Source organism: Sipha flava, unplaced genomic scaffold, assembly GCF_003268045.1.
Source record: "Sipha flava isolate LNK unplaced genomic scaffold, YSA_version1 48_pilon_pilon, whole genome shotgun sequence".
In the NCBI taxonomy this organism is placed as follows: domain Eukaryota; kingdom Metazoa; phylum Arthropoda; class Insecta; order Hemiptera; family Aphididae; genus Sipha; species Sipha flava.
Window position 1 is genome coordinate 3,525,954 of NW_020273306.1, and position 18,418 is coordinate 3,544,371.

Genomic DNA, 18,418 nt, shown 5'->3' on the forward strand with positions numbered 1-18,418 from the left:
TCGTCGTCGTCGTTGTTGTTGTTGTTGTTGTTGTTGTTAGTAAACAATTATTATGTAAAACGATTTTTCGTGTTCGTGTATAGGATATGCCCATCTCGGAGGACCAAGTAGCCGAGCTGTTCGGTGAAGGCGCCCGCATACACAGCGTGCATCACCGGTCCAGGCCGGAGCAATCCGTGTTCGCGTCGTCCATGTCGTCGAGCGCCTCGGTGGACACCACTGTTGGCTCGACCGCTGCGCTCATACACAGCCACGCGGCCAAGGTGAAGAAGAAGAAGTACGCGTTCCTTAGGCAAGGCAACGGCAATCACCAGCAGGTGGCCAGCAACGGGTACATCACCGGCCGACATTGCCGGGGAGACTCGGGCGTGCTGTTCGGCCAGAAGGAGCGCAACATTCGGCTATCTGCGCCCACTGTGCCCAACCTCTTCGACCAAATGATCAAGAAGAAGCAGGCGCTCGACCAAGTGTCGGCGAAGCGGCTGAGCAGCGACGATGACGACGACGACGACGACGACGACGATGACGACGAGCACGACGAAGACGACGACCCGCGTCGCAAGACGGCCGTCAAGATCCGCACGCCGCAGAACACATATGTACCACAGGTTAGTAGACGCATGTCCTATATTACGATAATTTAAGGTTTTGAGCGTACGAATGCTGCGTATGTTATCCGCAGTCGGGGACAGTGGTTCCCACGGACCCCGGAGCTAAGACTCCAGTTGGACCTTGGAACCCCTGTTTCGCACGAGCTTGCAAACAATTTTTTTGGTTTTACACGTTTCAGGTGCGTAACTAGGGAGAAGAAAAGGGGATTTATAAAATTGTAAAACTGTTTAAGATGCAATTTTTAGTGAATAAACTATTATTGACTATTTTTTAACTATGTTACTGTTGATGTGTTTGAAACTGAAAGAGTATGATTGTATGCAGATCATCAGAAAAACATTTTCATTTTCCTCGGGCGTGAAAATTCCTTGTTCTGCCTCTGCACGTGTTATTGTCGTAAAATTTATACTTGTTTTTATAACCAATACAATGTAGAGATTTATTTTCATTGAACTCTTTAAAGTACATATTTTTCTTACGCGTAACGTTATTAGTATTGTAATTTGATTAGTAATTGCATTGATTTTTAAGCTTTATGAGACAAATGACATATTTATCTTATGAAACTCTTTCAAATACCCGCAGAACACTGTAAGATCATGGCTCCCTATTGGGAATCACTGAGTTAAGGAATAGGTTAGCAATTTTGAAAAAACCAATTAAACTTGACCTATGATCACAGTAGTTGGCTATAGTTAGCTGCAATGTAAAAAATAAATCGCATACTATATTATACCGTACATAGTATTTGCTACCCGATTGGATAAGATTAATAGTGTGCAACGAGGTCCGTTGGCCAACACCCATGTCGGATGCTTATCGGGTTCACTGCTAATTTCATCGTGCATATATTGTACGTATCTCAGTGATTTTCAATTCTCGGGGGTCGTCTGAATTAATGTATTTTTCTACTCTCGTTGCTTTTGATCGCGGTATGTTAGATATAAGATATTTTTCTTATTAGAACATACAACGTAAACAAAATATTTATAAACGAAATTTTTATATACAACGTACATAAAAAAACACTTGATGTAATATTAACACGTATTCTTTACACCTGGTAAAACAAATAAATCGTATTTTCGTGAGAGAAAAAAAACAGGATTCTACGTATCATCGTTTGACGTTTCAACGTCTTTTCTCCTTACACCCTTTAACACAACCATCACCCACCCTGTGTAATATAACTATAAACTTTGATTTCTGCTCCTTATTTTTTTTCACTTAGTATGACCCAAACAATACTTTTGTACTTACGGATGTCCTAATATGTATGTGTACGACCTCGTTTCGACTATCAATTAATTCGAATTTGATGTATAATCGATATGACGGTTTTGAAGGAATCATGTCAGTCAACAAACGCGCGTAAACCTCTCTACAGTACTAATATCATTAAAATAATATAATATCTACTCGACTGACCGTTTTTGTATCCTACTTCTACGACATCCGTCATATTGGTGTTTCGCGTGAAGCTTTTCAATCCATATGACTCAACAATTCAATAGGACCATGTCGTTGAAGACATGGCCCTCCATGTACGGCGATTATGAGTTTAATGACGATGATGACGAGGATCAGAACTCGAAAGCTAATTGGGAGCAGGTAAAAAAGAAGTAGAAAAAATAGTTGGACGTTGAAGAGGTTGTTTGCGCAACATATACACGAGTCCTACATCACATACTCATATACATACACACACACACACATTGTGTGTAGTTTAATAATAATTACTCTATACGCTGGTCATGGTTCATTATAAGTTGCTGGTCGTCGTGTTCACGGACGGTTTCAAGGTCGGGCCGATATTAATTTGTCTAGATATCTGTTCCAAGGGTTTCGACCCTTTTCGGTGGATATTTAATTGTAATTCATTAGACGTAAATTATCTGTTCATTCCCATTATTTTCCCATCCTCCTTCGCATAAAACAAAACATTCATGACATAATATTATTCATAATAATACTCCGAGAGTAGTATTGCTATACGACCTAAAATGGGATATTCTCACACTGCTGTGTGAGAAATAAACTATATATATATTTGTGAGTGTGTGTGTGTATGAGTGAGTAGTTGAACGATTTCTTTTTTCAAAGTTTCGTTTCGCTCAATTCTGCGTAAAAACGTGTTAATATACCGCATCCGTTTATTGGTCGTTCTGAAAAAAATGTTTTTTTTCCTTTTTTTTTTCTTGTACTGCAAAAAATAATTTATGGATGAAATTACAAACACAGTGGTTTTAACAAAACGTTGATTAGATCTAATTCCGACATAAGTTGATTGTTGACTATGTTTACATTTCTATGTAGAATTTACCAAGTTTTTTTCTCCAAAAAAAAAGAATTTATAATTGAAAACCGTTTTCTTCTGAACAATCGATGTTTTTATTTTACTTTAAAATATAATTATTGCCATTAACTCGATGATAAACTCAATTATATTAAACTTTATTATCAAATCAATGATTAAACTTTGTTCGAATAATTTCTTTTATATAAAATTAGTGTTTTTTTTTCAAACCGTTTTCCTTTGTAACAATTAAATTAAATAATAAATGCGTATTAAAATCTAGTTACGTTTTCCATTATGAATACTAAAATATGATTTATTTATCTAATTAATCTTTTCATGCTGATTGTATGAGCATATAACAAAGTCTGAATAAAAAAAATATAATTATTTTTCATAAAATGTTGTTTAACAAGGCGCAGCTTAATAAATTATTCACAATGATGCTATTATTCGATAATATCGCATTTTTTTTTCAAAATTAACTGTATATAGTGAATCAATACATGCCCTTCTTATTTAAATTTTTTTTTCAGTGATTATTATCTCTTAATGTATGTACAAAAATATTTATGTTAATGTTTTACTCTATGTTCTTATAGATTTTCGTTGATTTAAAAAAAAAAAAAAACTTGAAATTAATCGATAATTAACTTTATGGTTGACTACAATGTAAAAAACAATGCAAAAAAATGTTGATTAAGTATTCAAATGATTATTAACTTGCATTATGAACATTCTAACAAATCGTACAGTGTTTTTTCAGCGATATATAAATATGATGTAATATACAAATCGAATGGAATCAAACCAAATTATTATTAAATATTATTTTTCTGTGATAATCTGTTGTGCACCTATTAGTATAATTTCGATTCTGAATTTAATAAAGACTTCTAAGAACTCAACAATTAAATTTAATCATTAAATTACAATCCTCAGTCTATAAGAGTTCTTTATATGGTGTTTTTTTTTTTTTAATTATATAATTGATTCAAACGGGTTCACCATTCAAGTAATACCAAATTAACCTGATAAATCCACTATCATACATAATATATCCATGCTTACGCAAATAAATATTCATATTAGATCGTTCAACATTTGCGCGTGTTCATGGGTATTTCTTCGTATTATTTATATCAACATTGGACGTGGTCATGTTGTTACTTTATTTAATTGTTCGCGAGACGCAACACAAACGTACGCGTCTAACGATTTGCTTGCCTAATCGTCGGGCGCAAAGATGGTGGCCAATGGTATTATAATATTACTGGTGCGTATTGAAACGTCGAGAGCCGCGGAATTAACGATCAACGGCCTTGGAATACACTTGATACACATTAATCGGTTGCGAGAACGGGAATTATTGAGAATATTACGCGTTTATGTCTCGAAGAGTACCGTATGTACAGCAGTAGCCACGGGGCGATGGTAATGTGTAAATTTGTCCGCGCGTACAGCAAGGTTGACGAGAGGAAGGGGAGGGATGTGTACGTGATACGAATGTATAAAACTAATTCGAAAATTAATAAAATGATTTTCAAAAAAAAAAAATAAATAAATAAGTGAATAAAAAACAATAACACGCGTTTGCATAAAAAAATTCGTGCCAAAGAGCGACCGGCGGAGGTATAAATTGGCCGGCGGACATTATTACGCGAACAAATGTTATGCCGTGTACAATACAATGTAATGTCGTGTTAGTCGAAGCGGTGATCGTACTACATGCACACATCGTACAGTTGTCAGCTAGCCAGTGGTTCCGACCTTGATCTTACAATTGATCCTTTGGGGAAAGGTGATTTAAAATATTAGACTATTTTTTTCGTTTTTCATTCTACAAAGTAAATAATATGTTATTTTGAAAATTCTATAATCTACTAATTCACATACGCGATTTTAATCAACGTTTTCGAAAAACACCAATTTATGTAATGAAATTGTTTTTTTCTTATACGTACTGCTAAAAACAATAAACAAAAACAGCAATTAAACTCCCAACAAATAAATTAATTTAAAGATATTCGATTGAATTGTTTTATTATGTCTATCCTGTTTTTGCATTCCTAACCGTAATACGGAATTAGTTTATAACTATAATATGTATTATAATTGTTACGTATATGCGTTGTATAATAAGTATCGTAATTCGATAGTTAATAGAAAAATACAATATTGTTTTGGCTCTCTGGTGTGCTATAGAAATATTTGCAGGTTTTCGGTAGATATACCTATAGTTCAAGAATTACACAATTCCAACGCTTAACATATCTGTCTGTAAGATTATCGTCGAGATTAATGATAATAATTTATGTGGATTCATGCTGTTTATCACGATATCCATTAGATTCGTAATTTAGAATTGAATATTTTACAATTTTATACATACCGTTTCATATTATTTTCTACAATTTCGCATTACGTGACGGTATGAAAAATGTATATTGAAAAACTGTTGCAATATTAATGTAATAATCATGAGTTAACTTGGAAGACTAAAAATATCATTGCCGACACGCAGCTCCGTCCAGGAAGAATATTAACAAATTATACAAAAATCGCTAGACTTCGATTCAGCGGCAAATTAAGTGTGGTCCAGTGAATAATTTATTAAATGTTCTGCAAAACATTCGATGGCTTAGATTAATTTTCTCCGTTTTTGATTTTTGACCGATATAATTCGATATTTTTCATTTCCACATGTTATGAACGTGAATCGCGAAACTTCTATATGCTACATGTAGTCGAATACAGATTATGTGTATATCAAAACAGTCGAGCAGTCGAAACAGTTGTTTAACATGCAAATCAAATCGATATTCGTTCAAAGCGTCGTAATAAATCAATGTTAACGTCGGAGAAGTTGGTCGAGAATTAATATATTACACTCAATTGACTGGTACTGCACTTTTTGATGCTATAGGATTTCGGCATGCGCGGCATCGATTGCATTTTTAAAGCATATCGATGGTTGTGCTGTACATACAATGAAAATAAACAATTGTTCCATTTCTATTTTTCAGTTTTTATTATCTAAACCGTAACACTGTAGTGGTATAACAGTGGAAGCATGAAGTATGATGAATGATAGTAGAGCTGTACAATAAACATATTTTCGAATAACCATAAGTCGTATTGTTAAATTAAACTTGACCAGCAGCGATGTTGCGATAATAAAAAACATACGGACATGTATTATTAATCCCGTGAGATTTTTCACTCGTAAAATAAACATATAAACACGTGTGTATATGTTAATGAGTGCATAGTGTCGAACTGTGTATTCCCGAGGGACCTTTGTATACAGTTGTACGCAATACGCATCATATAATATTATTATTATTCTATTTAATGTATTTTATGATTCGAATATTTTCTATTCTGTAATATGCATATTGATAATTCCGAGTAGCATAAAAAGCGTACTAACAATAAATATAGACGATCCGCGGTCATCGGATTTGTTATCATCGACCGTCCGTTCGTATATCAAAACCAACGTTATCATCGCACTGCGGCACAGGCTATTATAATAATATTCTCTGAATTGTGTCACGTTTAATTCTACAGCTATATAGATTTGAACCGACATATTCAAGCTCCATTTTCATTCGAAAAAATGTTGTTTTCCCCATGTTTTTGCGAGTACGATAAAATATTAACATTAAATTTAACTAAAACAGACGACATTCAGAAAAAAATTCTAGTCTCTGGGATAACGAAGTTGATTACTTACCTAATTTATGGTACTGTTTCTTTGTTTATATGAAGATTAATTTAATTTTCGGAATTCTTTCACTGCACCTCTCCAATTAAACTGAGGTGTGCAATTTCGCTGCTAGAATATTTCTTGTGTAGATTTTACTCCAAAGGATTTCCTCTGAATTCACACATTTGTGGCTTTAAAGAAAAGAAAAAAAACCTTTTTCAATATACAATAAAACTAATCTAACTAACCTAATGGTAGTAGTTTTATTTTTCAATCTTTATGGTAAATTAAATCCTATGATCAACTTTTTTTCGGTAAAAATGTATTATTTTTATTTTGATTATAATATCTAATTTTTATTACGTTTCAACTTTTAATTATGGTGATTAACTTTGTCAGTTATTTATGCTTTATATAGTACACTTTTATGTAATTATTTTTATAAACCTATGTACCTCATCACTTGTGAAATACGTATTTAGAGTTGGTGATTTAAATCTACGTTTCTTAGCCATTTTGAGTCTGCGCTCTCTTCAGAGACGCCAATAACGCTGGGTCATATAAGTTGAGAAACACTGGTTCTGAAACGTGATTCAATTCGATAGCTTTGAATAAAACAAATCGTCATCTGAGTATATTATAATTATAAACAACTACCGATTTCATACTTATAAATTCGTAATGTGAAATGTAAATATAATATGTTACTTCCTGGATAATATCTGTACATAATAATATAGTGTATTATTTTAGTCGATTTTAATTTTCTCTTTTAACTTTTCAATGATTTCAATAAATATTTCTTGTACTGCACTTATATTTTAGTCTTACCGTGGACAATTGTAGTCAACTTTCATCGTTTAAAAAAACGTATGATTTGATAGATCTTTAATAGTGTAAATATTATTATTACATTTAAACAATTATTACTTTCTCGTTCAGCAGTGTTCTTGATCTTATCGTGTTTTCTAATTCATAACAAAGTAATTATTATGTGCTGTACGAATAAGTTTCATGAATATTTATTTTTCGTTTCCACTAAATGTCATTGTCGCATCATAGTCGGATATAATAAAGCAATATATTACGGTAATTTCCATAGCACGAGTATAATTATTTTTGTAATAAATTACAGAGTTGAATTTTTAATTCGTGTTAGGTAAAAAAAAAAAAAAACAATTTTATTTTCCGCGTTAGAATTGTCCGTTTGTACATTTGTCGTTTATTTCGGTTGGTTTTCATTTGTTTTCAACTTAAATATTTTTATTAGATTAATTTTAACTCCAATTAAGCTATATTATATTATAATACGCCTATCTGGTGTGTGCCGTACTAGAGTCTAAATAGGCAAACAATACTACATTACAGCAGTGGTTTAATTCGTGTTTTATCATGGGCGGCGTAGATTATTTTTACGCCGCATTGCTGATGTATGTGCATTTTTTTCACTCTCCATTCTTAAATGGTGCGTAATAAACTAAGCAAAACAAATGCAAAATAATAATTTACAACTGAAATACATTTTAAGTGTTATTATATTATCCTACGATATATTTATTAATTTATGCACAGTGGATTCTCGTCATTACTTGTACGAATCTATATATAATCACTCATCCAATAAAGTGTATATCCACGTACATTTTCATTCATCAAAACAATTGATAATCACCCTAGGCCTTAATCAAAAGGTAAATGTAAATGCATTAATAATTCGCCCTTCTGCAGGCATAACTAATGTAAAGTCGTATTTTTTAAAAAAAAAATTCCCATCATTAACAATAAATATTTAGTGGGAAAACAAAAAAAAACGAGTTGAAAGCAGAGATCGAATAAACACTGAGTGAGATTGAGATTGTAGTGATACATGTGTTTGCACTATAAGTACGTTAGGGCGCAATCAGTAATATAATAACTGAAATGTCATTCATTTCAATAACACCTTATAGCTGTTTTCCTTCTGATATAGTTAGTGGCGCCAAACTACTCTTAAGCAAGTGGTGCTAACACAAATTTTAACCACCCATCCACCCCTACCTAGAAATACTTAAAAATATTATTTCCATTTAGTTTTAAGGTCCATGTCCATTCGTTATATATTTTTATATTTTCATGAATATTAAGTTGGTACCTACTACATAACACCTACTGGTTACTAAGTACCAGTTTTTCAAAATTATAGTGACTAGTATTATTACTTTATTTGCGTTACCATATTAAATAGTACCCATCATCCTTTAGTCTGCACAATACAGTGTAACCGCTACATCTCAACCACCATCATCACACGGGCATCGTCGTAACCATTAGACTCTTAACGTGCACGTGACACTAATGTTCTTACACGATATTTATCAATAAAACGCGCGCGTATTGCTCCGGGTCGTATAAACAGTACCTATTGTCTTACATCACGCAGTCATTGCAATACGATTCCGGTGCGATCGGTCGACGTCCACGCACGCTTTTGCATAGTTCGGCATAAACATCGTCGTGTGTCACGCGTATACGCGCATTAATACCGCGATGACGCCATGGCCTCGTCCCGTTCTACATTTCTGTCGTCAGCGCATAACCAATGACGGTGCGCCAAAAACCGACGACGTGTCATCGGATCACCCTCGCAGCGCTGCGTCGGGGGGTGAATGTTCCCTTCGCGCGTCACCGTGCACGGAATATCGTGTTTCGGCCGGGGACGGCCGAGCGGTAAAATCCGAGATTTCCAGGGATAATCGACCGTCGCGATGTTCCCGAGTGGTTTAAAAAATAAATAATAACTACAATCCAAGTACGAATCCGCATCGCTGCCATTCACGCTCGGTACGCCAACGGAACTCGATATCCGTATGTCTGGACTATGGTGCGTATCTGTGCACAGGGCTCGTGTGCGTACCGACGACACGGCCGGGTCGAGTGATCTGAAACGTATACTACTTGCCGGTAATAACAACACGTTATCTTGCTACGCTGCACAAAAATCGTATAACACGTATTACGTTGTATCATGAGCTTCGGCGGGATGACGTGATGTCTGCCGTGCGTTACGGTTGCAAAACCGTCTCTGCGTGTACGGATGAATGTGCGCGCGCGCATCGGACGTTTCTTCTCGCCACCGCCGCCCGCGGGAAGCCGAGCAAATGCTGCGAAACACGCGGTCGGCGTATTATCGGCGGAACGGGGTGGGTGGTGTGTAAAATAGACGACGGAAACAATAAGAGTAGAAATCGTGGAACGGCTGAGGAAGGGCCTACGAACGGGAGCGACGGTGGCGGGCAGCGTACACTGGTCGACAGGAGTGTTTAGCGGCACGGCGCACGCGTTCACAAATTTCTGCCGATTCTACCGCCACCGCCGCCACTGTCGCAACCCTTCCGAAAACCACCGACACCCTGCGACTTATAGTATGTCCCGTGACGTCCCGTGGCGGTCGTGTCGTTTGTCTTCTAGCCGGTATGTGCAGGTTTCAACCGGGTGTGTGCGTGTTTAATTGCTGTTGTTATTTTTGTTTTCCTCGAAATTTTCGATAAACCTTTCCGTTTCGCAACCGTTGTCGTAATACCCGTAATAATTCGTCCACGGGCTTAGAATGTTTTCGCACGGAACACGACCGAGATTACACTTAATGCAGACGTAGAACGCGACAGCTTTTTATTACACTGTTTACGTGCTTTCGTGGTAAACCCGGAAGACTGAAAAAAATAACAAATTAAATTATAATCAAATAGAATATTACAATGAGTTTAACAACAAGTAAGCGTTTTACTATATGCGTAGGGCGTGACTCGAGCTCAGGATATTACAATGTGTACGGGGGAGGTACGAATTATATATGTATATATTGCATAATATTCGGCTTCATCGCATCGCATTTAGAACAATATTATGCGTAGAATGTTTGATTGTTATTTATCGCGGACGGATTTTACGATACGATATACTTAATCGTTGAACAATGAAAATGTTCTTGTAGGCCTACCAATTATAATATATTAGTGTTATTGAATTCCGATCGTTGGAGTGGCGAGGCTTATTTTTCATTTTGTTGTGTATCATAAACGCTGTTTTCCAGTAGTTTTGATAATATTTTTGGCGGTTTCATGTACAAGTGCACATTATCATAACGGTTGTTGTCGAACGTTATACCTATAGACAGTAAGTCTATCGGTAACAATAATGTTATATCAGAAAAAAACAAAAATCGGGATTCAAGTGTGCTCGAATCAGGTCAAGGATCACGTTGCCGAGATGTATGAATTAAATACTAGCGCAAACGTACGTGCGGCCGCGGGTATTAATATAGTATAGGCTTTTTTAAGGGCGACATTTTATTCCATCGTGTTCGGTCGCGTTCGGTCTTCGTCGCCGCTGCAAACTTATTGACCAAAATTAAAAGAGAACTTTTTTCATTTTCAATTTCGATAATGGTTTCGCAATGTTTCGAAATTCCGTTTTCAAGTATATTATCGAAATAATGATTTCGAGTGCAAACCAGACTTTGGATTTATTCCATGGTCGCGCATTTCAATGCTGTTTTCAACTTGTATTAAGTCGTAATCCGGACACGCGCTTTCAACATGATATGTCACGATCGTATAGTTTTTGGTTATGGTAACCCGTGAACATTTTTCTAACCATCGTTTTAATTTTCGTTTGCGAAATCATTCTATATATTAGGGAAATACGGAAAATCGTTAAAACCGTACAGTTATTGCATTGTCTCGTATCTATATCATGTATAATTTAGTTGTTGCCGTTGGTAATTAATATCAATAGGTAACTCAAAACGATTTGTATTGTTATTAAACGTCATTGGCGTTTAAAATTCACGATCCTTATAATATATTTCTATCAAATTCGTTTACCAATCGGCTTCCCTTTACCACGTGAACGTAACCTAATCACGTATAGATCCGAACGATTATAATTTTTATTGCTTCCTAGTTGACCGACTAATATAATGTACCCAAGTCTGTATTCGCATAATGGTATACATACTTGTTATGTATATCGGCAATTCGGCGAATAAACCTTCGGACGTATACTCATCCTGAATGCGAATTACTCGGGTCATCTTATACAACCACCGAGGACGTTTCGTTTACTTATTGAAACTCGGGTTTTGGGACATGTTCCCACAACGTGTCATTGACGCGTTTCTCATTTAAACCAAGATCATATATATTATCACCGCGTGTGTATAATGTCATAACATTTATCATTAGATCCATTGGAAGATTCCAGAACACAAACGAACGATAAATTCACAACTAACAACGCTATAATAATAGTAATAATACAGTCTTCTAGTTTTGAACAAAAGCCTCATGGCGTTCGTTAAATGTTGCTGCAGATGTCGTCATCGGTGTGCGCCAAAAGTCACGATACGTCCGGTGGACCGTGTTAACCGACTACGACGATGCGGTTCGTTCATCGTCATGTTTACTTTTGTCTAATTATTTTGACAAAAGGCGCCGCGTAGCGTATTGCTATTCCTTTTCTATGACGATTTCTCCGTCCGAACGTGTTTCGGAATCAATTCGCGTATTACGTGTCATACTGTATCATCCGAGGAAATACAAATAAAGAAAAATAGTAATAGCCATCATACGCGTTTGAAAAAATAACCCAATGGATGTTAACGAGACTGAATAATAATTATACGCTGAAACTGTAAACAAATAATAAATGTATAAGGAGTATCGTCGTCGCCTTGAAATTTCTTTGATCTGCGATGAATAGCAGTAATTTAGTGTTGCTAATGTTTCGAGGGTGTAACTCCCATCAGGGACGGTAAACGCGTAAATTCAAAAATTTCAGATTGAAATCGTTATTAAGAAGTTTTCTTTTGTGCATTATATTATCCGACCGCGGTCGAATCGAAAATCCAACTTTACATTCGTAAGTTATACGTAATTCAGCACGAACGATGTAAAGAAAGAAAAATATATTTTGATCAATACCGCCGTCGCCGCCCACGCGAGCACGTTGCGGGCATACCGAAGTATTCGTCGTCGATTACACTAATTATCTCTTTTTCCGTATCGATCATTTTCATTGGGAATCACAGTACCTATTATGTTTCTACCGATTTTTTCCGCCACCCCGCATCGATCTGTTCGCGTGCGTAATGCGTTATTATTTAAATAATTTAAGAACCGAATCAAAGAGAGTACAAATTTCTCCGTGTCATATCACGTGTACAGCTTCGAGGAACTTAGACGAACACGGTAATTAATCGCACCGACTGTACTCATAAAGCGTGTAAGACCGAAGGGTGTGTGTATCGCTAGCAGCAGTAATAGTTTTTACGGTGTTACGTACGTGTGTTTACGTGAATATGTACGTGTTCACGTATTGTAGGATCTACTAATACTATTGCACACACACAAACAAATGCGTTTAAAAAAAATACTGTGTACGCGCTCCGTTCGAATTTTCTCGCATTCTTCGACCGGCGAACAACCATATAATTATCGAACCCGAAACGAAATTATCATAAATTTTATTCCTATTACGATGGCTACCAATTTATTTTAAACGGTTTAATAATTAACATTGTCTCTAACTGTTGAAACCGTCGTCGGTGTTGTTGTAAGTTAATTTTTTTTTCGAACAGTACACTTTTTTTTATTTTTTCGCTTTACATAAAACTGGTTCATCGTTTCATAATTGTTTACCTTCGGTTTTTTCACGCGTTATAGATAATATCGTCAATTTTCTAATTGTAAAAGTTTATAATTTACTCTCTTCGATCTTTCAGGCCAGCGCGCTTAGACTACTCGTTTTAATTGCCATCCGTACTACGTTCAATCTATTGCGGTTTACCGGTACAAGCTTAACTTAATGCGCGATCCCCTCCGTCAATCCGATGCAAGCCAAATTTAAATTCTTCAGTACGATTTGCAATGGATCAATACGATGACGTGGACGGATTTCTCGGAGTCGATCCCGGTTCGAAGACTAATGTTTAGTCGAGGTTGACAACAATAATCGTATACGCCTGTGAACTATTTAAACGGGTTCTCTTGATGGAAATCGAATAATAGCGGTAATACGAGCACGTTTTTTACTGACCGAATATACGCAGTAGAGACTGAGAGCTGTATTTCGTCCCAACACGGTGTTTAAGTCGTCAAATATCACGTTTACGGGGCTATTAGGCAAAAATCTATCCGATTCTGTTATTATAATACTGTCCTGAGCTCGTTGTTTTGCCCACGCTGAAATCCGAGCGAATCGATCATATAAGTTGTGTGTGTATATCTGGCGAGTGCAGGTGGTGACCGCCGGACGTGTTGCAGTTGCATCTGCTAAGGGCATCGGTTGCGCAGGAACACCGGAAGCGACGAAAAGATCGTTTTCCGGGCGGCGTCGAGAGGTGGTCGAAAACCATTTTTGTTTTTTCCCCGTTCTCTCTTTTGATAAAACATACGCGTACGACGCATCCACCATGGCACGCGAACGATCGCGACGTCGAAGGCGGCAGGTGGTGAGTCCGCGGTGGTGGTAATGGTGATGCCCTGTCCGCGGCCGCGGTGGTGGCGGCGATCCAGAGGTCACACAGCGAACGCGAAGGCGGCGGCAACAACAGCGGCGGCGGCAGCGGCGGAAGAGTCCGCGGCTGCGGTCGACGCGGGTCGCGGTGGCGGCGGCGGTGGACGTTGATGGTACCGCGGCCCGCCGTACCATTACTGCTACAACTAGTACGGGTGCTCGCACGCCGCTTCGAACACAAGCGCTTCAGAATCGGAGGAGACGCCAGCTCACACGCTCACACGCCGTCGTAAGCTTTGACTCAACCAGTTACTCCGCCGCCGCCGCATCGCCAGCGCCGTCTTCGTCGTCCGCGTCGTCGCTGTTGAACCACCGTTATTACCCGCCCGACACTCCGTCTCCGAGACGCGTCGAAACCATGGTACTGCTCAGAACCGACACTCACCGGCACATACGCGTGGTCAGACAGGAAAACCAAGCCAAGTCGACATTGAACGCATCGCAGGTACTGTGCCCGACCGAGACCGCAAATCTCTATCTATGCACCTATGATTAAAAAAAAACTGTTACTATTGATAATGGCGTACCGATTACGGTTATTGTACTTTTATGTATACCTAATACGTGTAGCGCGTAGGAGCGAGATAATTTCGAATTTTCTCGGTCCCCCAGACGTGATTTAATGTTAAATATCACCAAACTTTGCAGTATTGTTTACACCGATACCAAGATAAGTTAAATTATAGAATGTGTGCAACCGCCACTTAATAAGCACGTTTTTTTTCACATTCTTAAACTATCAAGGTAACCCAACCCCGCAAACCTTCCAGATTGGAACAGATCCTATCTCGTTCTTAACGCATCGTCTCTGTGTACGGAATCGTTTTCAATATTTTCGACCCTCGGCTAATAATGCGCGTGTGTTCAAAGTACCCCTAGTTGGTTAAAAGTTTTTATGATGCATATCTTTATCCCATTGCGTTATTCTCTCGTAGCGTTTTCTTTTTTTCTTTTTTTTATCATGATCCCGATAAAGCTTATTTTTTTAAACAGCATTTCGTCAATTCTCCCACAGATACGCAAAACTTCTGATAAATATTTGGTTTGTACGCGGCACAGATTTTCAAAAAAAAAAAAAAACCGTTCAAGGGAAAAAATTACGCGTGTTTCATGTTAAATGTATATTTTTTTCACGACCAAATCAGACCGTATATCTTTTGGTGGTGTTTACGCTAAGGCGGCATTGCCATGGATGTACGTGTTTATATTGCAAATAAAACTACGGTGTAATTCTGTCCTGGACATGAAATATATTTCGATGTGCATGGTTTTCATCTTTTCTGTTAGTTGGCACGGTTTGGATTTTATTTTAGAACTCCAAATTTTGTTGATCAAACAGTCTAAGAAATGTTCAAAAAAAGCATTAAAGGTATTGAAGGTAAATTAAAGCATACAAAATAATACAATGTTAACACTAACTTTTAATTTCATGATACATATTTTATGTTGTTGCCGGGAGTATTGATTTGTGTTAATATCGGTGATAGTAGTATGCACTATTTTAAGTTAACCACGTGTGTACGACATCTATGTTAGGTACTTCAGAATTATGGCAAGTGAAATGAGTTAAAAAAAAAAAATTGTGGAAATAATGAAGCCTTACATGCTTTACATATAATACAGCCTCGGCAGGACGATTTTATGACGTTTATTATACACACCATAATGTAAACCATCCTCGGCGTACATGGGTTCCCAAACGATTACGTTAAATTTGTGTTGATGGCTTATCAAAATCTATGTTTTTACACTTATCGAAGAATAAAACGTATTATTGTATGTATGTACAATATATTTATTATAATATATATGTTCAAAGCTCCAAATACTCAATTCGTTTTGTATGTGTATTCGTTACCTAACGCCATTTAATATTTATTACTGCACCGTCCGTCCATCCGAGGTAAATACGGCCGTAAATGTGTGGAACGTGATTGTATACTATAACTATTTATTATTGTACACATATTATTTATATGAACACGGGTATGATATATTTTTCGTTTGTTCGCGCAGGTAACCATTTTTAGTCCATCGACCGTCTTAGTCAGTAAATTACAGTAAAAAATAATAATTTACTATTATTCAGATGTATTTCGATTTCGCATAAATGAAATAATAACAACGTTATAAAATTATTCGAATTTGTTAAAATGCTTTAACCTACATAATATATATAAGTGTATAATTTGTAACTACGGTATGATTTGGATGTATTCATTTGCGCACGGCGTAATGTTAATTCGGTTCTAGTTGCGATTCGTGTGTACATAAAATTCGTGTTAAATAATATATTGAAAACGGAAAAGAAATACCGACTCGAGACCATATTTTCACGTTTTAAAATGTATAATATAATATTACACAATTAAATCATGGTGTGTTTTACAGATGAGTGGATAAGATGTTTGTTAAATTGTCGAGAACTCGAAACAAATCAACCTTTTATAATTTTTTTTCTTAGAAAATAAGTTCGGTTTATGATTTAAAATCTCCAATGACTTGGGTTCGTTTTTCACGCCTCGGGCCTTTAATTATCGAAATCCCATTACATCCCTAACCGTGCAATATGCGAAAATGCTCATAACAAAACGTACACCTTGAAATCAATTGCATCATTTTGAAATAGTTTCGATCCTTTATTTCTGGACTTTAATTAAATATGAAGTATTTATTTTTGTTTATTTTTTATAAACACAAGTTATTTTGGAAAACTTACATCTCTAATGTGATAAGATGTAAAACATTTTATTTACAAATATTTGTAACTACTGATGTTACTATATCAATCAATTGGTATAGTTAATTGGCATGGTTTCTAACAATATCCAAGTAATTAATCAGATGTATTTCAATACTTTCTAGATACCGATTTTATTTGCTCATTATTCTAATGAAGTTTTATTTCTCGAACGATTTTGATTGTAAAAATGCGTAGTATTTTCTGTTTCATACAATATATATACACATATTATCAGATTTTTGGCAAGTACAGATACTTATTACATGCGAGACATAATTTTATACGGATTCGCAGCCCACATTTTCTACTGCATATTCTCCCTTATGTACGTACAAAGATTGCGCGCCCACATTTCACATGCAGTTTCTCTTAGCTGCCACTACTGCGGGAGGTTTGTGTAGTTTCATTATGTGTCGCTTGATTTGGTCGCCTGCATAGCGGATAAACGTTTTTCGCCCTCTCGCGGCGTAAATGCCGAAGTATAGTACATATATCTATACGTGTGTGAGTGTGTACTGAGACGTGTGACGAAATAAAAACGCAGCAGAGAATAATGTAATAATAATAAAATTGTTGTCACGTGGGGAAGGTTATCGACGAGTGGCAGAGGGTGAACGCGGAGCGTATTCGAAACAGAAACAACAACAGCAGCGTGCACATGACCATCTACAAAATATCACGTCTCCCACCGCGTGTCCCGTGGACAAACGAAAAACGAATACGCTGCAGCAGCAGCTTCACTCTATTAAAATCGAGTGCTGACGACGTTTTCCGCGAAAAAGCTTTTTCTCCTCTCTTTCCTGCAGTGTACAACGTATAATGTGTGATATTATTATGTTAAATATAAGTTTTACTTCTCCATGGTTACCGCAGTGGGTACTCCGTCGAACGCAGTGACACTCTATTCGTGTGCGTGGTATTGAAAAAATTCACTTTCGATTATTTTCTATCACTGTCGACTTAATTTGCATTAGACGCTTGTACAGTCGAGCTTAATCCGTCCGCCGACTTTTATTCAAGTTCATGGAATAATATTTATTCGCTTACATGGGTGTACTATATACCTTTCAAGTTAAGGAAAAGGTAGTGGGAAGTTGGCTCTCAAATTATTTTCTGGGCGAAAATAAGTTTTATCCTCGCGCTATGCCGTTCACCTTATCAATCAATCGAAGTTTTTTCCAGTATTTTCAAATGAACTCGCTGTAATATTTTCGTTATAATTACAATTTTTAATTTTCCACGTGAATTTTCACGGAAATAGGAAATACGGAAATAATCCTTTTTAAAAATTGATATTCTGCTTATAATAATAACGTCGATAGAAACTGTGCAGTAGTATGAAATAGTCGCTTCCGGATAATCGGCGGTGAGTTGCTGCAGGGCGTATCGCAAACAAATCTGAGGGATTATTAAATTTATCGATCGAGCAGTGCAGGCTATTAATTACCATTGCAATGGACGTGTGTTCAGGTGAAGGTGTAGGGCAAAGACGATGATAATG

At 36.7% G+C, this 18,418-nt stretch overlaps 1 protein-coding gene across 5 annotated transcripts in view; it reads left to right on the top strand.

Moving 5' to 3' along the window:
• The window catches only part of LOC112690060 (facilitated trehalose transporter Tret1-like), a 51,041-nt gene that overhangs the window by 25,562 nt on the left and 7,061 nt on the right, over positions 1-18,418 (top strand). For 4 of the 5 annotated variants that reach the window (XM_025563967.1, XM_025563969.1, XM_025563968.1 and 1 more), the window contains one exon: positions 84-608. In XM_025563967.1, coding sequence (XP_025419752.1) covers positions 84-608 — 525 coding nt within the window. Of the gene's footprint in view, positions 1-83; positions 609-10,022; positions 10,371-13,896; positions 14,620-18,418 lie in introns of those variants that run through there. The other variant, XM_025563971.1, reaches the window with a different exon arrangement.